The sequence below is a fragment of the Salmo salar genome, chromosome 12 (genome assembly GCF_965601325.2).
Source record: "Salmo salar chromosome 12, fSalSal1, whole genome shotgun sequence".
In the NCBI taxonomy this organism is placed as follows: Eukaryota; Metazoa; Chordata; class Actinopteri; order Salmoniformes; family Salmonidae; genus Salmo; species Salmo salar.
The window spans coordinates 14270001-14284915 of NC_138302.1; the positions used below are offsets into that span (position 1 = coordinate 14270001).

Sequence of the window (14915 nt, forward strand, 5' to 3'; positions counted from 1 at the left end):
GGAAGTATTAAAGTCTACACTCACAGTTAAAGGGGAAGTGTTAAAGTCTACACTCACAGTTAAAGGGGAAGTGTTAAAGTCTACACTCACAGTTAAAGGGGAAGTATTAAAGTCTACACTCACAGTTAAAGGAGGAGGGCGAGCCCCGGGAGCGGATGAACTCTTCCCCATAGACAGCTGCCACATTTGGCTGGCTGGTCCTTCGCCCTGGTTGGTACGCTGGCGGTACCACTCCATGTCCGGTCCCTCCTCCTCCCCCCGTCCCTCCTCCTCCGCCTCCCGTCCCTCCTCCTCCGCCCCCCGTCCCTCCTCCTCTGCCCCCCGTCCCTCCTCCTCCGCCCCCCGTCCCTGCTCCTCCGCCCCCCGTCCCTGCTCCTCCGCCCCCCGTCCCTCCTCCTCCGCCCCCCGTCCCTCCTCCTCCGCCCCCCGTCCCCGTTCCAGCCGTCATGCGTTCTTTAGTCGTCAATGCCTGGCTCCTCTCCTGTCTGAGCCGTTCCTCGTCCCTGAGAAGAGACACCAGCTGGCGGGCCTTCTCCCTCACGTTGCCCCCCTGGTCACGGCCATCACGGTCCATGTACTGGAAGTCACGCAGCGTCTACATGGAGACATGATGATGAGGATTTAATATCAAATTGATTCCTTAGCATTATATTATATACAAATAATGATTGACATATTTTCATTAAAAACTTTAAACATATTTATACTATTTCATCCTTCCACAAGATAATAGTCCCGACACAAATCTAAGCTGTTTTCTAGTGACAATTATTTGGATACATCCATAATAATGAGCTAATGAAGGGTTCTTCGACTGTCCCCATAGGAGAACCCTTTTTAGTTCCAGGTAGAACCCTTTTTGGCTCCAGGTAGAACCCTTTTGGGTTCCATGTAGAACCCTCTGTGGAAAGGGTTTTGCATGGAACACAAAAGGGTTCTACCTGAAACTAAAAAGGGTTCTTCAAAGGGTTCTCCTCAGGGAACAGCCGAATAGCCCTTTAAGGTTCTCGATAGCACCTTTATTTCTAAGAGAGGAGAGCAGGAGTCCACTGCAACATTTATATCATTTTGTGCCAGAACACCCTCCCCACCGTACTCCAGTTTCCCCCACCCACCTGTATGGTGAATGAGTTCTCACTGCCATTTTGTGCCAGAACACCCTCCCCACCGTACTCCAGTTTCCCCCACCCACCTGTATGGTGAATGAGTTCTCACTGCCATTTTGTGCCAGAACACCCTCCCCACCGTACTCCAGTTTCCCCCACCCACCTGTATGGTGAATGAGTTCTCACTGCCATTTTGTGCCAGAACACCCTCCCCACCGTACTCCAGTTTCCCCCACCCACCTGTATGGTGAATGAGTTCTCACTGCCATTTTGTGCCAGAACACCCTCCCCACCGTACTCCAGTTTCCCCCACCCACCTGTATGGTGAATGCGTTCTCGCGGCACTGCTGAGCCACTCTCTCTGAGCCGGTCTTGATCAAGTAGTCGAGCAGCGTCAGGGCCTTGTCATATAATAGAACTTTATTTCTACTGCACATTTCATACAGACACCACAACTCAAGATGCTGTACATACTAAACAAACACTTAAATACATAGCTTAAATATATATATATCTAGATGAAAGACAATAAAAGCTGCATAGAAGGATAAAAATGAGTACAAACTCACAGGAATAGGATAATAAAACAAGACCAAAATAGACTGATTTAAAGCTGGAAAATGTAACTATTCCAAATGTACATTTTCATTGAAAGCAAGTCTAAGAAGCGGTAGATCTGTCTACGCCTCCCTTCTTAAGTAAATGTTTTTGCATCTTTTACTTTCCGTTTTGTACACCAGCTTCAAACAGTTGAAAGGACAATATTTTTGGTTATGGAAAATATAATTCACAGCAGTTTAGATGGTACAATGATTCTCTATACACTGGCTGCTTGTTTAGCTACATAAACTATTAGAATTTTAGCAACCAGGAAATGGTAGATGTAATGGTGTGTCTTTAAAGGTGTTTACCTTGTAGACGTAATGGTGTGTCTTTAAAGGTGTTTACCTTGTAGACGTAATGGTGTGTCTAAAGGTGTTTACCTTGTAGACGTAATGGTGTGTCTTTAAAGGTGTTTACCTTGTAGACGTAATGGTGTGTCTTTAAAGGTGTTTACCTTGTAGACGTAATGGTGTGTCTTTAAAGGTGTTTACCTTGTAGACGTAATGGTGTCTCTTTAAAGGTGTTTACCTTGTAGACGTAATGGTGTGTCTTTAAAGGTGTTTACCTTGTAGACGTAATGGTGTGTCTAAAGGTGTTTACCTTGTAGACGTAATGGTGTGTCTTTAAAGGTGTTTACCTTGTAGACGTAATGGTGTCTCTTTAAAGGTGTTTACCTTGTAGACGTAATGGTGTGTCTTTAAAGGTGTTTACCTTGTAGACGTAATGGTGTCTCTTTAAAGGTGTTTACCTTGTAGACGTAATGGTGTGTCTTTAAAGGTGTTTACCTTGTAGACGTAATGGTGTGTCTTTAAAGGTGTTTACCTTGTAGACGTAATGGTGTGTCTTTAAAGGTGTTTACCTTGTAGACGTAATGGTGTGTCTTTAAAGGTGTTTACCTTGTAGACGTAATGGTGTGTCTTTAAAGGTGTTTACCTTGCTAGACGTAATGGTGTGTCTTTAAAGGTGTTTACCTTGTAGACGTAATGGTGTGTCTTTAAAGGTGTTTACCTTGCTAGACGTAATGGTGTGTCTTTAAAGGTGTTTACCTTGTAGACGTAATGGTGTGTCTTTAAAGGTGTTTACCTTGTAGACGTAATGGTGTCTCTTTAAAGGTGTTTACCTTGTAGACGTAATGGTGTGTCTTTAAAGGTGTTTACCTTGTAGACGTAATGGTGTGTCTTTAAAGGTGTTTACCTTGTAGACGTAATGGTGTGTCTTTAAAGGTGTTTACCTTGTAGACGTAATGGTGTCTCTTTAAAGGTGTTTACCTTGTAGACGTAATGGTGTGTCTTTAAAGGTGTTTACCTTGTAGACGTAATGGTGTGTCTAAAGGTGTTTACCTTGTAGACGTAATGGTGTGTCTTTAAAGGTGTTTACCTTGTAGACGTAATGGTGTCTCTTTAAAGGTGTTTACCTTGTAGACGTAATGGTGTGTCTTTAAAGGTGTTTACCTTGTAGACGTAATGGTGTCTCTTTAAAGGTGTTTACCTTGTAGACGTAATGGTGTGTCTTTAAAGGTGTTTACCTTGTAGACGTAATGGTGTGTCTTTAAAGGTGTTTACCTTGTAGACGTAATGGTGTGTCTTTAAAGGTGTTTACCTTGTAGACGTAATGGTGTGTCTTTAAAGGTGTTTACCTTGTAGACGTAATGGTGTGTCTTTAAAGGTGTTTACCTTGCTAGACGTAATGGTGTGTCTTTAAAGGTGTTTACCTTGTAGACGTAATGGTGTGTCTTTAAAGGTGTTTACCTTGCTAGACGTAATGGTGTGTCTTTAAAGGTGTTTACCTTGTAGACGTAATGGTGTGTCTTTAAAGGTGTTTACCTTGTAGACGTAATGGTGTCTCTTTAAAGGTGTTTACCTTGTAGACGTAATGGTGTCTCTTTAAAGGTGTTTACCTTGTAGACGTAATGGTGTCTCTTTAAAGGTGTTTACCTTGTAGACGTAATGGTGTCTCTTTAAAGGTGTTTACCTTGTAGACGTGTCTCCAGTTCTTCCCGTGGTCATTGAGGCGTTTCCAGACCATGCCCATGACCTCAGCAAACGCCACCACGTTAAAGGTGAGGTCAGCGATCTCTGACATCAGCGAGGAGGAGGGGCCCCACGGGTCGTTGGACGTCGCCTCGCGCACCTGGTTGAGGAGGGAGGTTTATTGGAATGAGAGAAAGCAGTATCACACACCAGGTTTAGAAGAGGGGTGGGGGGGGGCATATTTCTGGTAACATTTTACCTATAATGATGGGCTGCCTTCTCAACGCCCCAGTGTAGCAGGTGTGAAAGGTAGGGGCTACCAATAGTGTAGAAAGGCTTTGTAAGTAGTCAATAAATCATTAATGAACATGTATCAATTCATAGCCGAGTATGGAACCATCAAACTGAATAGCAAGCTCCCTGACATTACACCACAGTGTTACCTGGCATTACACCACAGTGTTACCTGGCATTACACCACAGTGTTGCCTGGCATTACACCACAGTGTTGCCTGGCATTACACCACAGTGTTACCTGGCATTACACCACAGTGTTGCCTGGCATTACACCACAGTGTTACCTGGCATTACACCACAGTGTTACCTGGCATTACACCACAGTGTTGCCTGGCATTACACCACAGTGTTACCTGGCATTACACCACAGTGTTACCTGGCATTACACCACAGTGTTAACTGGCATTACACCACAGTGTTGCCTGGCATTACACCACAGTGTTACCTGGCATTACACCACAGTGTTGCCTGTCATTACACCACAGTGTTGCCTGTCATTACACCACAGTGTTGCCTGGCGTTACACCACAGTGTTGCCTGGCATTACACCACAGTGTTACCTGGCATTACACCACAGTGTTGCCTGGCATTACACCACAGTGTTACCTGGCATTACACCACAGTGTTACCTGGCATTACACCACAGTGTTGCCTGGCATTACACCACAGTGTTACCTGGCATTACACCACAGTGTTACCTGGCATTACACCACAGTGTTAACTGGCATTACACCACAGTGTTGCCTGGCATTACACCACAGTGTTACCTGGCATTACACCACAGTGTTGCCTGTCATTACACCACAGTGTTGCCTGTCATTACACCACAGTGTTGCCTGGCGTTACACCACAGTGTTGCCTGGCGTTACACCACAGTGTTGCCTGACATTACACCACAGTGTTGCCTGACATTACACCACAGTGTTGCCTGACATTACACCACAGTGTTGCCTGACATTACACCACAGTGTTACCCAATGGTTAAATAATCCAGCCGGGACCACAGGTGGGAACACACCAGGCAAACACAACTTTCTACAACACACAGAAGGAAAGTCTAAAATATAGTAGAGTTAGTATAGTTAGTTACAGTCACCTTGATCTCTGCCTCAGAGTAGTTGTGAACGATGTTCTTCACCTGGCGACGCAAAGCTGAGGTCGTCATGGTGACTCGTGTTGGGGGGGGGGGCGTTAGGGGTGTAAGGTAAGTGTTAGAGGGGGTGGGGTAAGGGGTTTGGGATAAGAGGGAGGAGGAGGGAGGTAGTTGAGGCAGTAGAGTCTCCGCTCTTTGGAGAGGGGGTCAGAGGCACCACTGTAGGAGAGAAAGAGAGAGAGAGGGAGAGAGAGGGAGGGAGAGAAGGAGAAAGGAGAGAAAGACAAAAGAAATAGAGCTATAGACAGACATTTAAACTCTAAAATAACAATTCAAATGTGTTAATACAAGTCAATATCATCAACTCAACTGCTCCTTAGTTAATTAGCTAATTATCCAGTAATATGACTACTAAATACTTCAACTGTTAAATAGCTAGTTACCATATTCCCCATATAGTGAACCATATTCCATATATAGTGAACCATATTCCCCATATAGTGAACCATATTCCCCATATAGTGAACCATATTCCCCATATAGTGAACCATATTCCCCATATAGTGAACCATATTCCCTATATGCTCTTCAACCGATCGCTGCCTGCACCTGCCCGCCTGTCTAGCATCACTACTCTGGACGCTTCTGACTTAGAATATGTGGACAACTACAAATACCTAGGTGTCTGGTTAGACTTTAAACTCTTCTTCCAGACTCATATTAAACATCTCCAATCCAAAATTAAATCTAGAATTGGCTTCCTATTTCGCAACAAAGCATCCTTCACTCATGCTGCCAAACATACCCTTGTAAAACTGACCATCCTACCGATCCTCGACTTCGGCGATGTCATTTACAAATTAGCCTCCAATACCCTACTCAATAAACTGGATGTAGTCTATCACAGTGCCATCCATTTTATCACCAAAGCATCATATACTACCCACCACTGCGACCTGTATGCTCTCGTTGGCTGGCCCTCGCTACATATTCGTCACCAAACCCACTGGCTCCAGGTCATCTATAAGTCTTTGCTAGGTAATGCCCGCCTTATCTCAGCTCACTGGTCACCATAGCAACACCCACCCGTAGCACGCGCTCCAGCAGGTATATTGCACTGGTCACCCCCAAAGCCAACACTTCCTTTGGCCACCTTGCCTTCCAGTTCTCTGCTGGCAATGACTGGAAAGAATTGCAAAAATCACTGAAGCTGGAGACTTATATCTCCCTCACTAACTTTAAGTATCAGCTGTCAAAGCAGCTTACTGTACACAGCCCATCTGTAAATAGCCCACCCAGCTACCTCATCCCCATATTGTTATTTATCTTCTTGCTCTTTTGCACCCCAGTATCTCTACCTGCACATCTATCACTCCAGTGTTAATACTAAATTGTAATTATTTCGCCACTATGGCCTATTTACTGCCATACCTCCCTAATCTTACTACATTTGCACACACTGTATATAGATTTTTCTATTGTGTTATTGACTGTATGTTTGTTTATCCCATGTGTAACTCTGTGTTGTTTGTGTCGCACTGCTTTGCTTTATTTTGGCCAGGTCGCAGTTGTAAATGAGAACTTGTTTTCAACTCGTCTACCTGGTTAAATAAAGGTGAAATAAATAAATATAGTGAACCCTATTCCATATATAGTGAACCCTATTCCTCATATAGTGAACCCTATTCCTCATATAGTGAAAAATATTCCTCATATAGTGAACCATATTCCATATATAGGGAACCATATATAGTGAACCATATTCCTCATATAGTGACCATATTCCTCATATAGTGAAAAATATTCCTCATATAGTGAACCATATTCCATATATAGGGAACCATATATAGTGAACCATATTCCACATATAGTGAACCCTATTCCATATATAGTGAACCCTATTCCTCATATAGTGAACCATATTCCTCATATAGTGAACCATATTCCTCATATAGTGAAAAATATTCCTCATATAGTGAACCATATTCCATATATAGGGAACCATATATAGTGAACCATATTCCACATATAGTGAACTATATTCCATATATAGTGAACCATATTCCTCATATAGTGAATCATATTCCTCATATAGTGAACCATATTCCTCATATAGTGACCATATTCCTCATATAGTGAAAAATATTCCTCATATAGTGAACCATATTCCATATATAGGGAACCATATATAGTGAACCATATTCCACATATAGTGAGCTATATTCCATATATAGTGAACCATATTCCTCATATAGTGAACCATATTCCTCATATAGTGAACCATATTCCTCATATAGTGAATCATATTCTTCATATAGTGAATCGTATTCCTCATATAGTGAACCATATTCCACATATAGTGAACTATATTCCATATATAGTGAACCATATTCTTCATATAGTGAATCGTATTCCTCATATAGTGAACCATATTCCATATATACAGTGAGGGAAAAAAGTATTTGATCCCCTGCTGATTTTGTACGTTTGCCCACTGACAAAGAAATGATCAGTCTATAATTTTAATGGTAGGTTTATTTGAACTGTGAGAGACAGAATAACAACAAAAAAATCCAGAAAAATGCATGTCAAAAATGTTATAAATTGATTTGCATTTTAATGAGTGAAATAAGTATTTGACCCCCTCTCAATCAGAAAGATTTCTGGCTCCCAGGTGTCTTTTATACAGGTAACGAGCAGAGATTAGGAGCACACTTAAAGGGAGTGCTCCTAATCTCAGTTTGTTACCTGTATAAAAGACACATGTCCACAGAAGCAATCAATCAATCAGATTCCAAACTCTCCACCATGGCCAAGACCAAAGAGCTCTCCAAGGATGTCAGGGACAAGATTGTAGACCTATACAAGGCTGGAATGGGCTACAAGACCATCGCCAAGCAGCTTGGTGAGAAGGTGACAACAGTTGGTGCGATTATTTGCAAATGGAAGAAACACAAAAGTACTGTCAATCTCCCTCGGCCTGGGGCTCCATGCAAGATCTCACCTCGTGGAGTTGCAATGATCATGAGAACGGTGAGGAATCAGCCCAGAACTACACGGGAGGATCTTGTCAATGATCTCAAGGCAGCTGGGACCATAGTCACCAAGAAAACAATTGGTAACACACTACGCCGTGAAGGACTGAAATCCTGCAGCAAGGTCCCCCTGCTCAAGAAAGCACATATACATGCCTGTCTGAAGTTTGCCAATGAACATCTGAATGATTCAGAGGACAACTGGGTGAAAGTGTTGTGGTCAGATGAGACCAAAATGGAGCTCTTTGGCATCAACTCAACTCGCCGTGTTTGGAGGAGGAGGAATGCTGCCTATGACCCCAAGAACACCCTCCCCACCGTCAAAAATGGAGGTGGAAACATTATGCTTTGGTGGGGTTTTTCTGCTAAGGGGACAGGACAATTTCACCGCATCAAAGGGACGATGGACGGGGCCATGTACCGTCAAATCTTGGGTGAGAACCTCCTTCCCTCAGCCAGGGCATTGAAAATGGGTCGTGGATGAGTAATCCAGCATGACAATGACCCAAAACACACGGCCAAGGCAACAAAGGAGTGGCTCAAGAAGAAGCACATTAAGGTCCTGGAGTGGCCTAGCCAGTCTCCAGACCTTAATTCCATAGAAAATCTGTGGAGGGAGCTGAAGGTTCGAGTTGCCAAACGTCTGCCTCGAAACCTTAATGACTTGGAGAAGATCTGCAAAGAGGAGTGGGACCAAACCCCTCCTGAGATGTGTGCAAACCTGGTGGCCAACTACAAGAAACGTCTGACCTCTGTGATTGCCAACAAGGGTTTTGCCACCAAGTACTAAGTCATGTTTTGCAGAGGGGTCAAATACTTATTTCCCTCATTAAAATGCAAATAATTTTATAACATTTTTGACATGGGTTTTTCTGGATTTTTTTGTTGTTATTCTGTCTCTCACTGTTCAAATAAACCTACTATTAAAATTATAGACTGATCATTTCTTTGTCAGTGGGCAAACGTACAAAATCAGCAGGGGATCAAAATACTTTTTCCCCTCAATGTAGTGAACCATATTCCATATATAGTGAACCATATTCCTCATATAGTGAACCATATTCCATTTAGTGCACTACTCTTAACAGGAGCCCTACAGGCCCTGGTCTAATGTAGTGTCCTTTAATGTGAATAGGGTGCCATTTGGGACGAACTCTGAAGAGACTAGATTGATTTATTGTCCTGTGGCCAATGCTGAATTTGTTGCCTTGCAGCCTGCAGACCTAGTCAGTTCCCTGCAACAAATTCAGACTGAACCATTAGATACTAACCTAGTCATTGATCTAGGACCAGATTACACTCCCATAATCATAACGTTAACCATTAAATACTAACCTAAACACAGATCTAGGACCAGATTACACTTTCCTAATACTGTCCTGAACCATTAGAGGGAAAACACATAACTGACCTTAGATCAGGGTGTAGGAGGAACCGTATTCTACTTGTTAACAGGAAGTAGGTCATAAAAAGTGGCACTATTGATGTGTCTGGCAGAGCTTGGTCTTATCCAGGCCAACACACACACACACACACACACACTGTAACCTACTTTCACATCTAAACTCATATATTACCAGAGACATTAGGGACTTCATCTCTTAAGAGCTGTGACTGTATTTCTCTCGCCTGTATCTGGCTCCTGTGTACTTCAGACTGTGTTCACATCACAACTAACCCATTTAAACCAATGTTTCTTCATCCTGGTTCTGGGGACCCAAACGGGGTGCATTTTTATTTTTGCCATAGCACGACGCACTTGATCCCACTAATCACAGGTTTGATCATGAGTTGATGAGTGGAATCAGGTGTTAGTGCTAGGGGCAAAAACTCAAATGTATAGCCCTTTGGCTGCATTTACACAAGTAGACCAATTAGGATATTTTCCCCAATTATTGGCTCAGTTTGCAAACAGGGTCTTTGGTTAGTTCTCTATTTCAAATGTCCTCCAATAAGACGGCATGTTCTACAGCCGTCCTCCAATAGGATGTTAGGATGAACAGAACAGTCACAGAATGCTTTGTCCTGCAGTAGTGCTGACTTCAGCAATATCACTGAAGAACTGCAATACACACTGAGAGAAAGAAAGAGAGAGAGAGAAGAGAGGGAGAGAAGAGAGGGAGAAGGAGGGAGCAGGAGAGAGAGAAGAGAGAGAAGGAGAGAGCAGGAGAGAGCAGGAAAGAGGAGTGAAAGGAGAGGAGAGAGACTTGAGGACAGAGAAAATAAAGAATGGAGACATCAGCAGTTCAATCAGTATCACCTTTCTGACAAATCCCCCACACACACACACACACACACACACACACACACACACACACACACACACACACACACACACACACACACACACACACACACACACACACACACACACACACACACACACACACACACACACACACACACGTCAATTTGGGTATGCTGACACAAACATGACCTCCTTGCCAGTTCTCAATGAAGAGAGCGAGAGACGGGGAGAGAGAAGAGAGAGAGAAGAGAGAGAGAGAGAGAGAGAGGCGAGAGAGGTGAGAGAGGAGAGAGAGAAGGGAGAGAGAAGAGAGAGAGAACAGAGAGAGAAAAGAGAGAAAGAGAAGAGAGAGAGAAGAGAGAGAGAGGCGAGAGAGAGGCGAGAGAGAGAAGAGAGAGAAGAGAGAGAGGCGAGAGAGGAGAGAGAGAGAGGGGAGAGAGAGAAGAGAGAGAAGAGAGACTTGAGGAGAAAATAAAGAATGGAGATATCAGCAGTTCAGAGATTTCAGTGAAGGGATGTAAAAGCACTGTTCTTGTTCTACCCTTGAATTCCTCTTTTCCTCCCCAGTAACATCAGTCCAATCAACATGGGCTATCCCCTGTAAGGGTCCTTGTAGCAGACGAGTGACTGAGGATAGAGCCCTCATTGGTCCGTTGAACGTGGAGGAGAACTAACTGCAGCTCGTGGTGCCCACAGCGTTTTACATCTGTCATGGAAATTCAGTACTGAGAGAGATTTGGTCATTTCTTCAAACAATCATCTTTATTTAATATTGATTAATTATTGCTAAAATGAGCCTGGTCGATCCTCCACCCTTGAGTGTTGGACCGAGTAACCTAAGCTTTACACAAATGCAGAGTACTATATATAGCTGACACTAACAATGCTCAGTCATGGTAGGTTCATAAGGAGTATCATAAGCCACTCTGGGTTCATCCTGTCATTATCTGCACGTGGGTGTTGTCCTAACCCCTCCCTGGCTTAGTTTCCCAGATGCAAGGATGATTTAGAGACAATGAGGAATTGTTCTAAACTCCTCCTGGCTATCTCTATCTCGGTTACACCCACCACATCTTGTCTATGTAATGCAGTGTTTAACTCATTTGTCAGCTCAAGCCATCTCTAGTGACCACAAGCCCAGATTAGCTGCAGGGAACTAGAGTGGAGACCATAAAAACACAGCATTAGCAGGACAGAAATATCTTACTGTTTGTTCAGTAAATAATTGTTTACTATTAATATCAAACAAATCAGGTATGTCATTTTTTAATCACACGTCACCCTGTTTATGGTCAGCTGTGCATGGGAAGTAGAGGAATAGGTGCATTTGACAGGTGGTGATGCAAGGCGTGTCTATTCCCAGCAGTGTCACACACACACACCTCCTATCCATGCAGCAGCCCGCTATAGGTTACTAGGGGCCCCCCCGACTATTAAATATACAGTATACAGTACATGTCAAAAGTTTGGACACACCTACTCATTCAATGGGTTTTCTTTATTTTTATTATTTTCTACATTGTAGAATAATAGTGAAGACATCAAAACTATGAAATAACACATGAAATCATGTAGTAACCAAAAACATTTTAAACAAATCAAAATATATTTTAGATTCTTCAAAGTAGCCACCCTTTGCCTTGATGACAGATTTGCACACTCTTGGCATTCTCTCAACCAGCTTCATGAGGTAGTCACCTGGAATGCATTTCAATTAACAGGTGTGCCTTGTTAAAAGTACATTTGTGGAATTTCTTTCCTTCTTAATGCATTTAATGCCAATTATGTTGTGACAAGGTAGGGGTGGTAAACAGAAGATAGCCCTATTTGGTAAAAGACCAAGTCCATATTATGGCAAGAACAGCTCAAATAAGCAAAAATAAATGACAGTCCATCATTACTTTAAGACATGAAAGTCAGTGAATCCGCAAAATTTCAGGGACTTTGAAAGTTTCTTCAAGTGCAGTCGCTAAAACCATCAAGCGCTATGATGAAACTGGCTCTCATGAGGACCACCACAGGAACGGAAGACCCAGAATGACCTCTGCTGCAGAGGATAAGTTCATTAGAATTACCGGCCTCAGAAATTGCAGCCCAAATAAATGCTTCAAACTTTAAGTAACAGACACATCTCAACATCAACTGTTCTGAGGAGAAAGCGTAAATCAGGCCTTCATGGTCGAATTGCTGCAAAAAAATTTGAGGCACACTAAACCATCATGGCTACCAAAGCATTCTGCAGCGATACACCATCCATTTTTTTTATTTATTTAACTAGGCAAGTCAGTTAAGAACAAATTCTTATTTATAATGACGGCCTACCCCGGCCAAACCCTAACCCAGACTACGCTGGGCCAATTGTGCGCCACCCTATGGGACTCCCAATCACGGCCAGGTAGTGATACAGCCTGGAATCAAACCAGGGTCTGTAGTGACACCTCTAGCACTGAGATGCAGTGCCTTAGACCGATGCGCCACTCAAGAGCCCTATCTGGGTTGCGCTTAGTGGGACTATAATTTGTTTTTAAACGGGACAATGACCCAACAGTGCTCAGGATATGTGGGAACTCCTTCAAGACTGTTGGAAAAGCATTCCAGATGAATCTGGTTGAGAGAATGCCAAGAGCGTGAAAGCTGTCATCAATGCAAAGGGTGGCTACTTAAAAAAAAATCTAAAATATATTTTGATTTGTTTAACACTTTTTTGCTTACTACATGATTCCATATGTGTTATTTCATAGTTTTGATGTCTTCACTATTATTCTACAACGTAGAAAATAGTAAAAAATAATGAAAAACCCAAGAATGAGTAGTTGTGTCCATAATGTTTAACTGGTACTGTATATAAACTGAGTCAGGGTCTCAACTTATTCTTGAGAATTAGAAAAGTACAATTTCTAGATGTGTTTTTTGTTCATCAGCAGTTTTTCTCTTGTTGTCAGCAGTGGTGGAAAAAGTACCCAGTTGTCATACTCGAGTAAAAGTATAGATACCTTACTAGAAAGTTACTCAAGTAAAAGTCAGCCAGTAAAATACTACATGAGTAAAAGTCTAAAAGTATTTGATTTTAAATATACTTAAGTATCAAAAGTAAATGTAATTGCTCAATTATACTTAAGTATCAAAAGTAAAAAATTACTTAAAATTTCCTTTGATTAAGCAAAGCAGACGGCACCATTTTCTTGTTTTTAAAATGTACAGATAGCCAGGGGCACAGTCCAACACTCAGAGATTATTTACAAAAGATGCATTTGTGTTTAGTGAATCCGCCAAGCCAGAGGCAGTAGGGATGACTACATGTTCTCTTGATAAGTGCGTGAATTTAACTATTTTCCTGTCCTGCTATGCAATCCAAATGTAACGAGTACTTTTTGGTGTCAGGGAAAATGCATAGAATAAAAAGTACAATATTTTCTTTAGGAATGTAGTGAAGTAAAAGTTGTCAAAAATAGAAATAATACCCCCCTTTATTTTGACTTAAGTACTTTACACCACTGGTTGTCAGTCCCTCAATTAGCCAATGTCAGCTAACATTGTTTTGATTGCTAGGTAAGGTAGTCTACCCAGCTATCTAACCCTTGTAATAGGCCTAATCATCACCAAATTACCGACGGGACACAGGGCATCTGCTCAGGGGCCCTGACCTGAGGGCCCCCATTGATTTTATTAGTCACTCCCACACATATCACTAAAACGTTCTGCCTGCGAGGAGGGGAGGTGCCCCCTGACAAAACCTTGCGTAGGGCCCCCAAAAGGCTAGAGGAAGCACTGACTACTAAACTACCAAAGCACTCATGCAAATATTCTTATGCAACGCGATGTGCTCATCGTCCAATCTGAGCTGTCAAGAAAACATGGCTACACTAACCACAACATACACCCTCAAATTGCCTACACTACCTATACAACACACCGCTTATGTTGCAAAAATAAACTGGCGACTAATGTCAAACGAACTAATAGCCTATCGAAATCATCCAAGTTTCAGTAATAGAAAGCTTTGGCTATGTTTAAAAATCGCAGTATTTTGTTACATTTTTTATGTCGCGGTAGCCTAAAAACCCAGGTGTCCTATGTGTTTAGTTTACCGCATTCTGTCCTTTCCGCTTACCTCTGCCATGATCACCTCCCTCCTCCTACACCAGGCACCATCCTCCTCTCCGCTCCTTCCCTCTCTCTGCAGTGTCGGTATTCCCCCAGCAGTACTAAACCACCGGTATCAGCAGCACTGAACCGTAGCACAGAGATGCAGCGAGTAAGGGAGCTATCGGTAGGCTATTCCCGAATGAGGCCAGACAAGCAGAATGCCATGCTTCAGCCCCGTGCGTGGAACGGCAGTGGAATTCCGAAGGGACTCGTAGTCTGTTCCTTTTCGGGTGAAGTTGCGAGACACGAGGCGGGCAGCAACTGTGAAATCCGCATAGGACAACCAACGGCATGGCACACTCACGCGCCCACTCACACACGCACGCATGGCAGGTACTCGTACACACAGCTGAGAGAGGGAGAGCGAGGGGGTGGGATGGGGGTGGATACTGGGTAGTGGGTAGCATGCAGTCAGCG

The 14915-nt window shown here is 42.9% G+C and overlaps 1 protein-coding gene across 1 annotated transcript in view; it reads right to left on the reverse strand.

The window, feature by feature from the left end:
* LOC106596101 (epsin-3) overlaps window positions 1-14871 on the reverse strand; it is a 22356-nt gene extending 7485 nt beyond the window's left edge. The window contains exons 1-5 of the mRNA XM_082958409.1: window positions 14464-14871; window positions 5073-5288; window positions 3681-3839; window positions 1424-1507; window positions 124-595 (exon numbers count right to left, since the gene is read on the reverse strand). Coding sequence (XP_082814535.1) covers window positions 124-595; window positions 1424-1507; window positions 3681-3839; window positions 5073-5141 — 784 coding nt within the window. The 5' untranslated portion in view covers window positions 5142-5288; window positions 14464-14871. The remainder of the gene's footprint in view (window positions 1-123; window positions 596-1423; window positions 1508-3680; window positions 3840-5072; window positions 5289-14463) is intronic.
* Window positions 14872-14915: the final 44 nt, after the last annotated feature.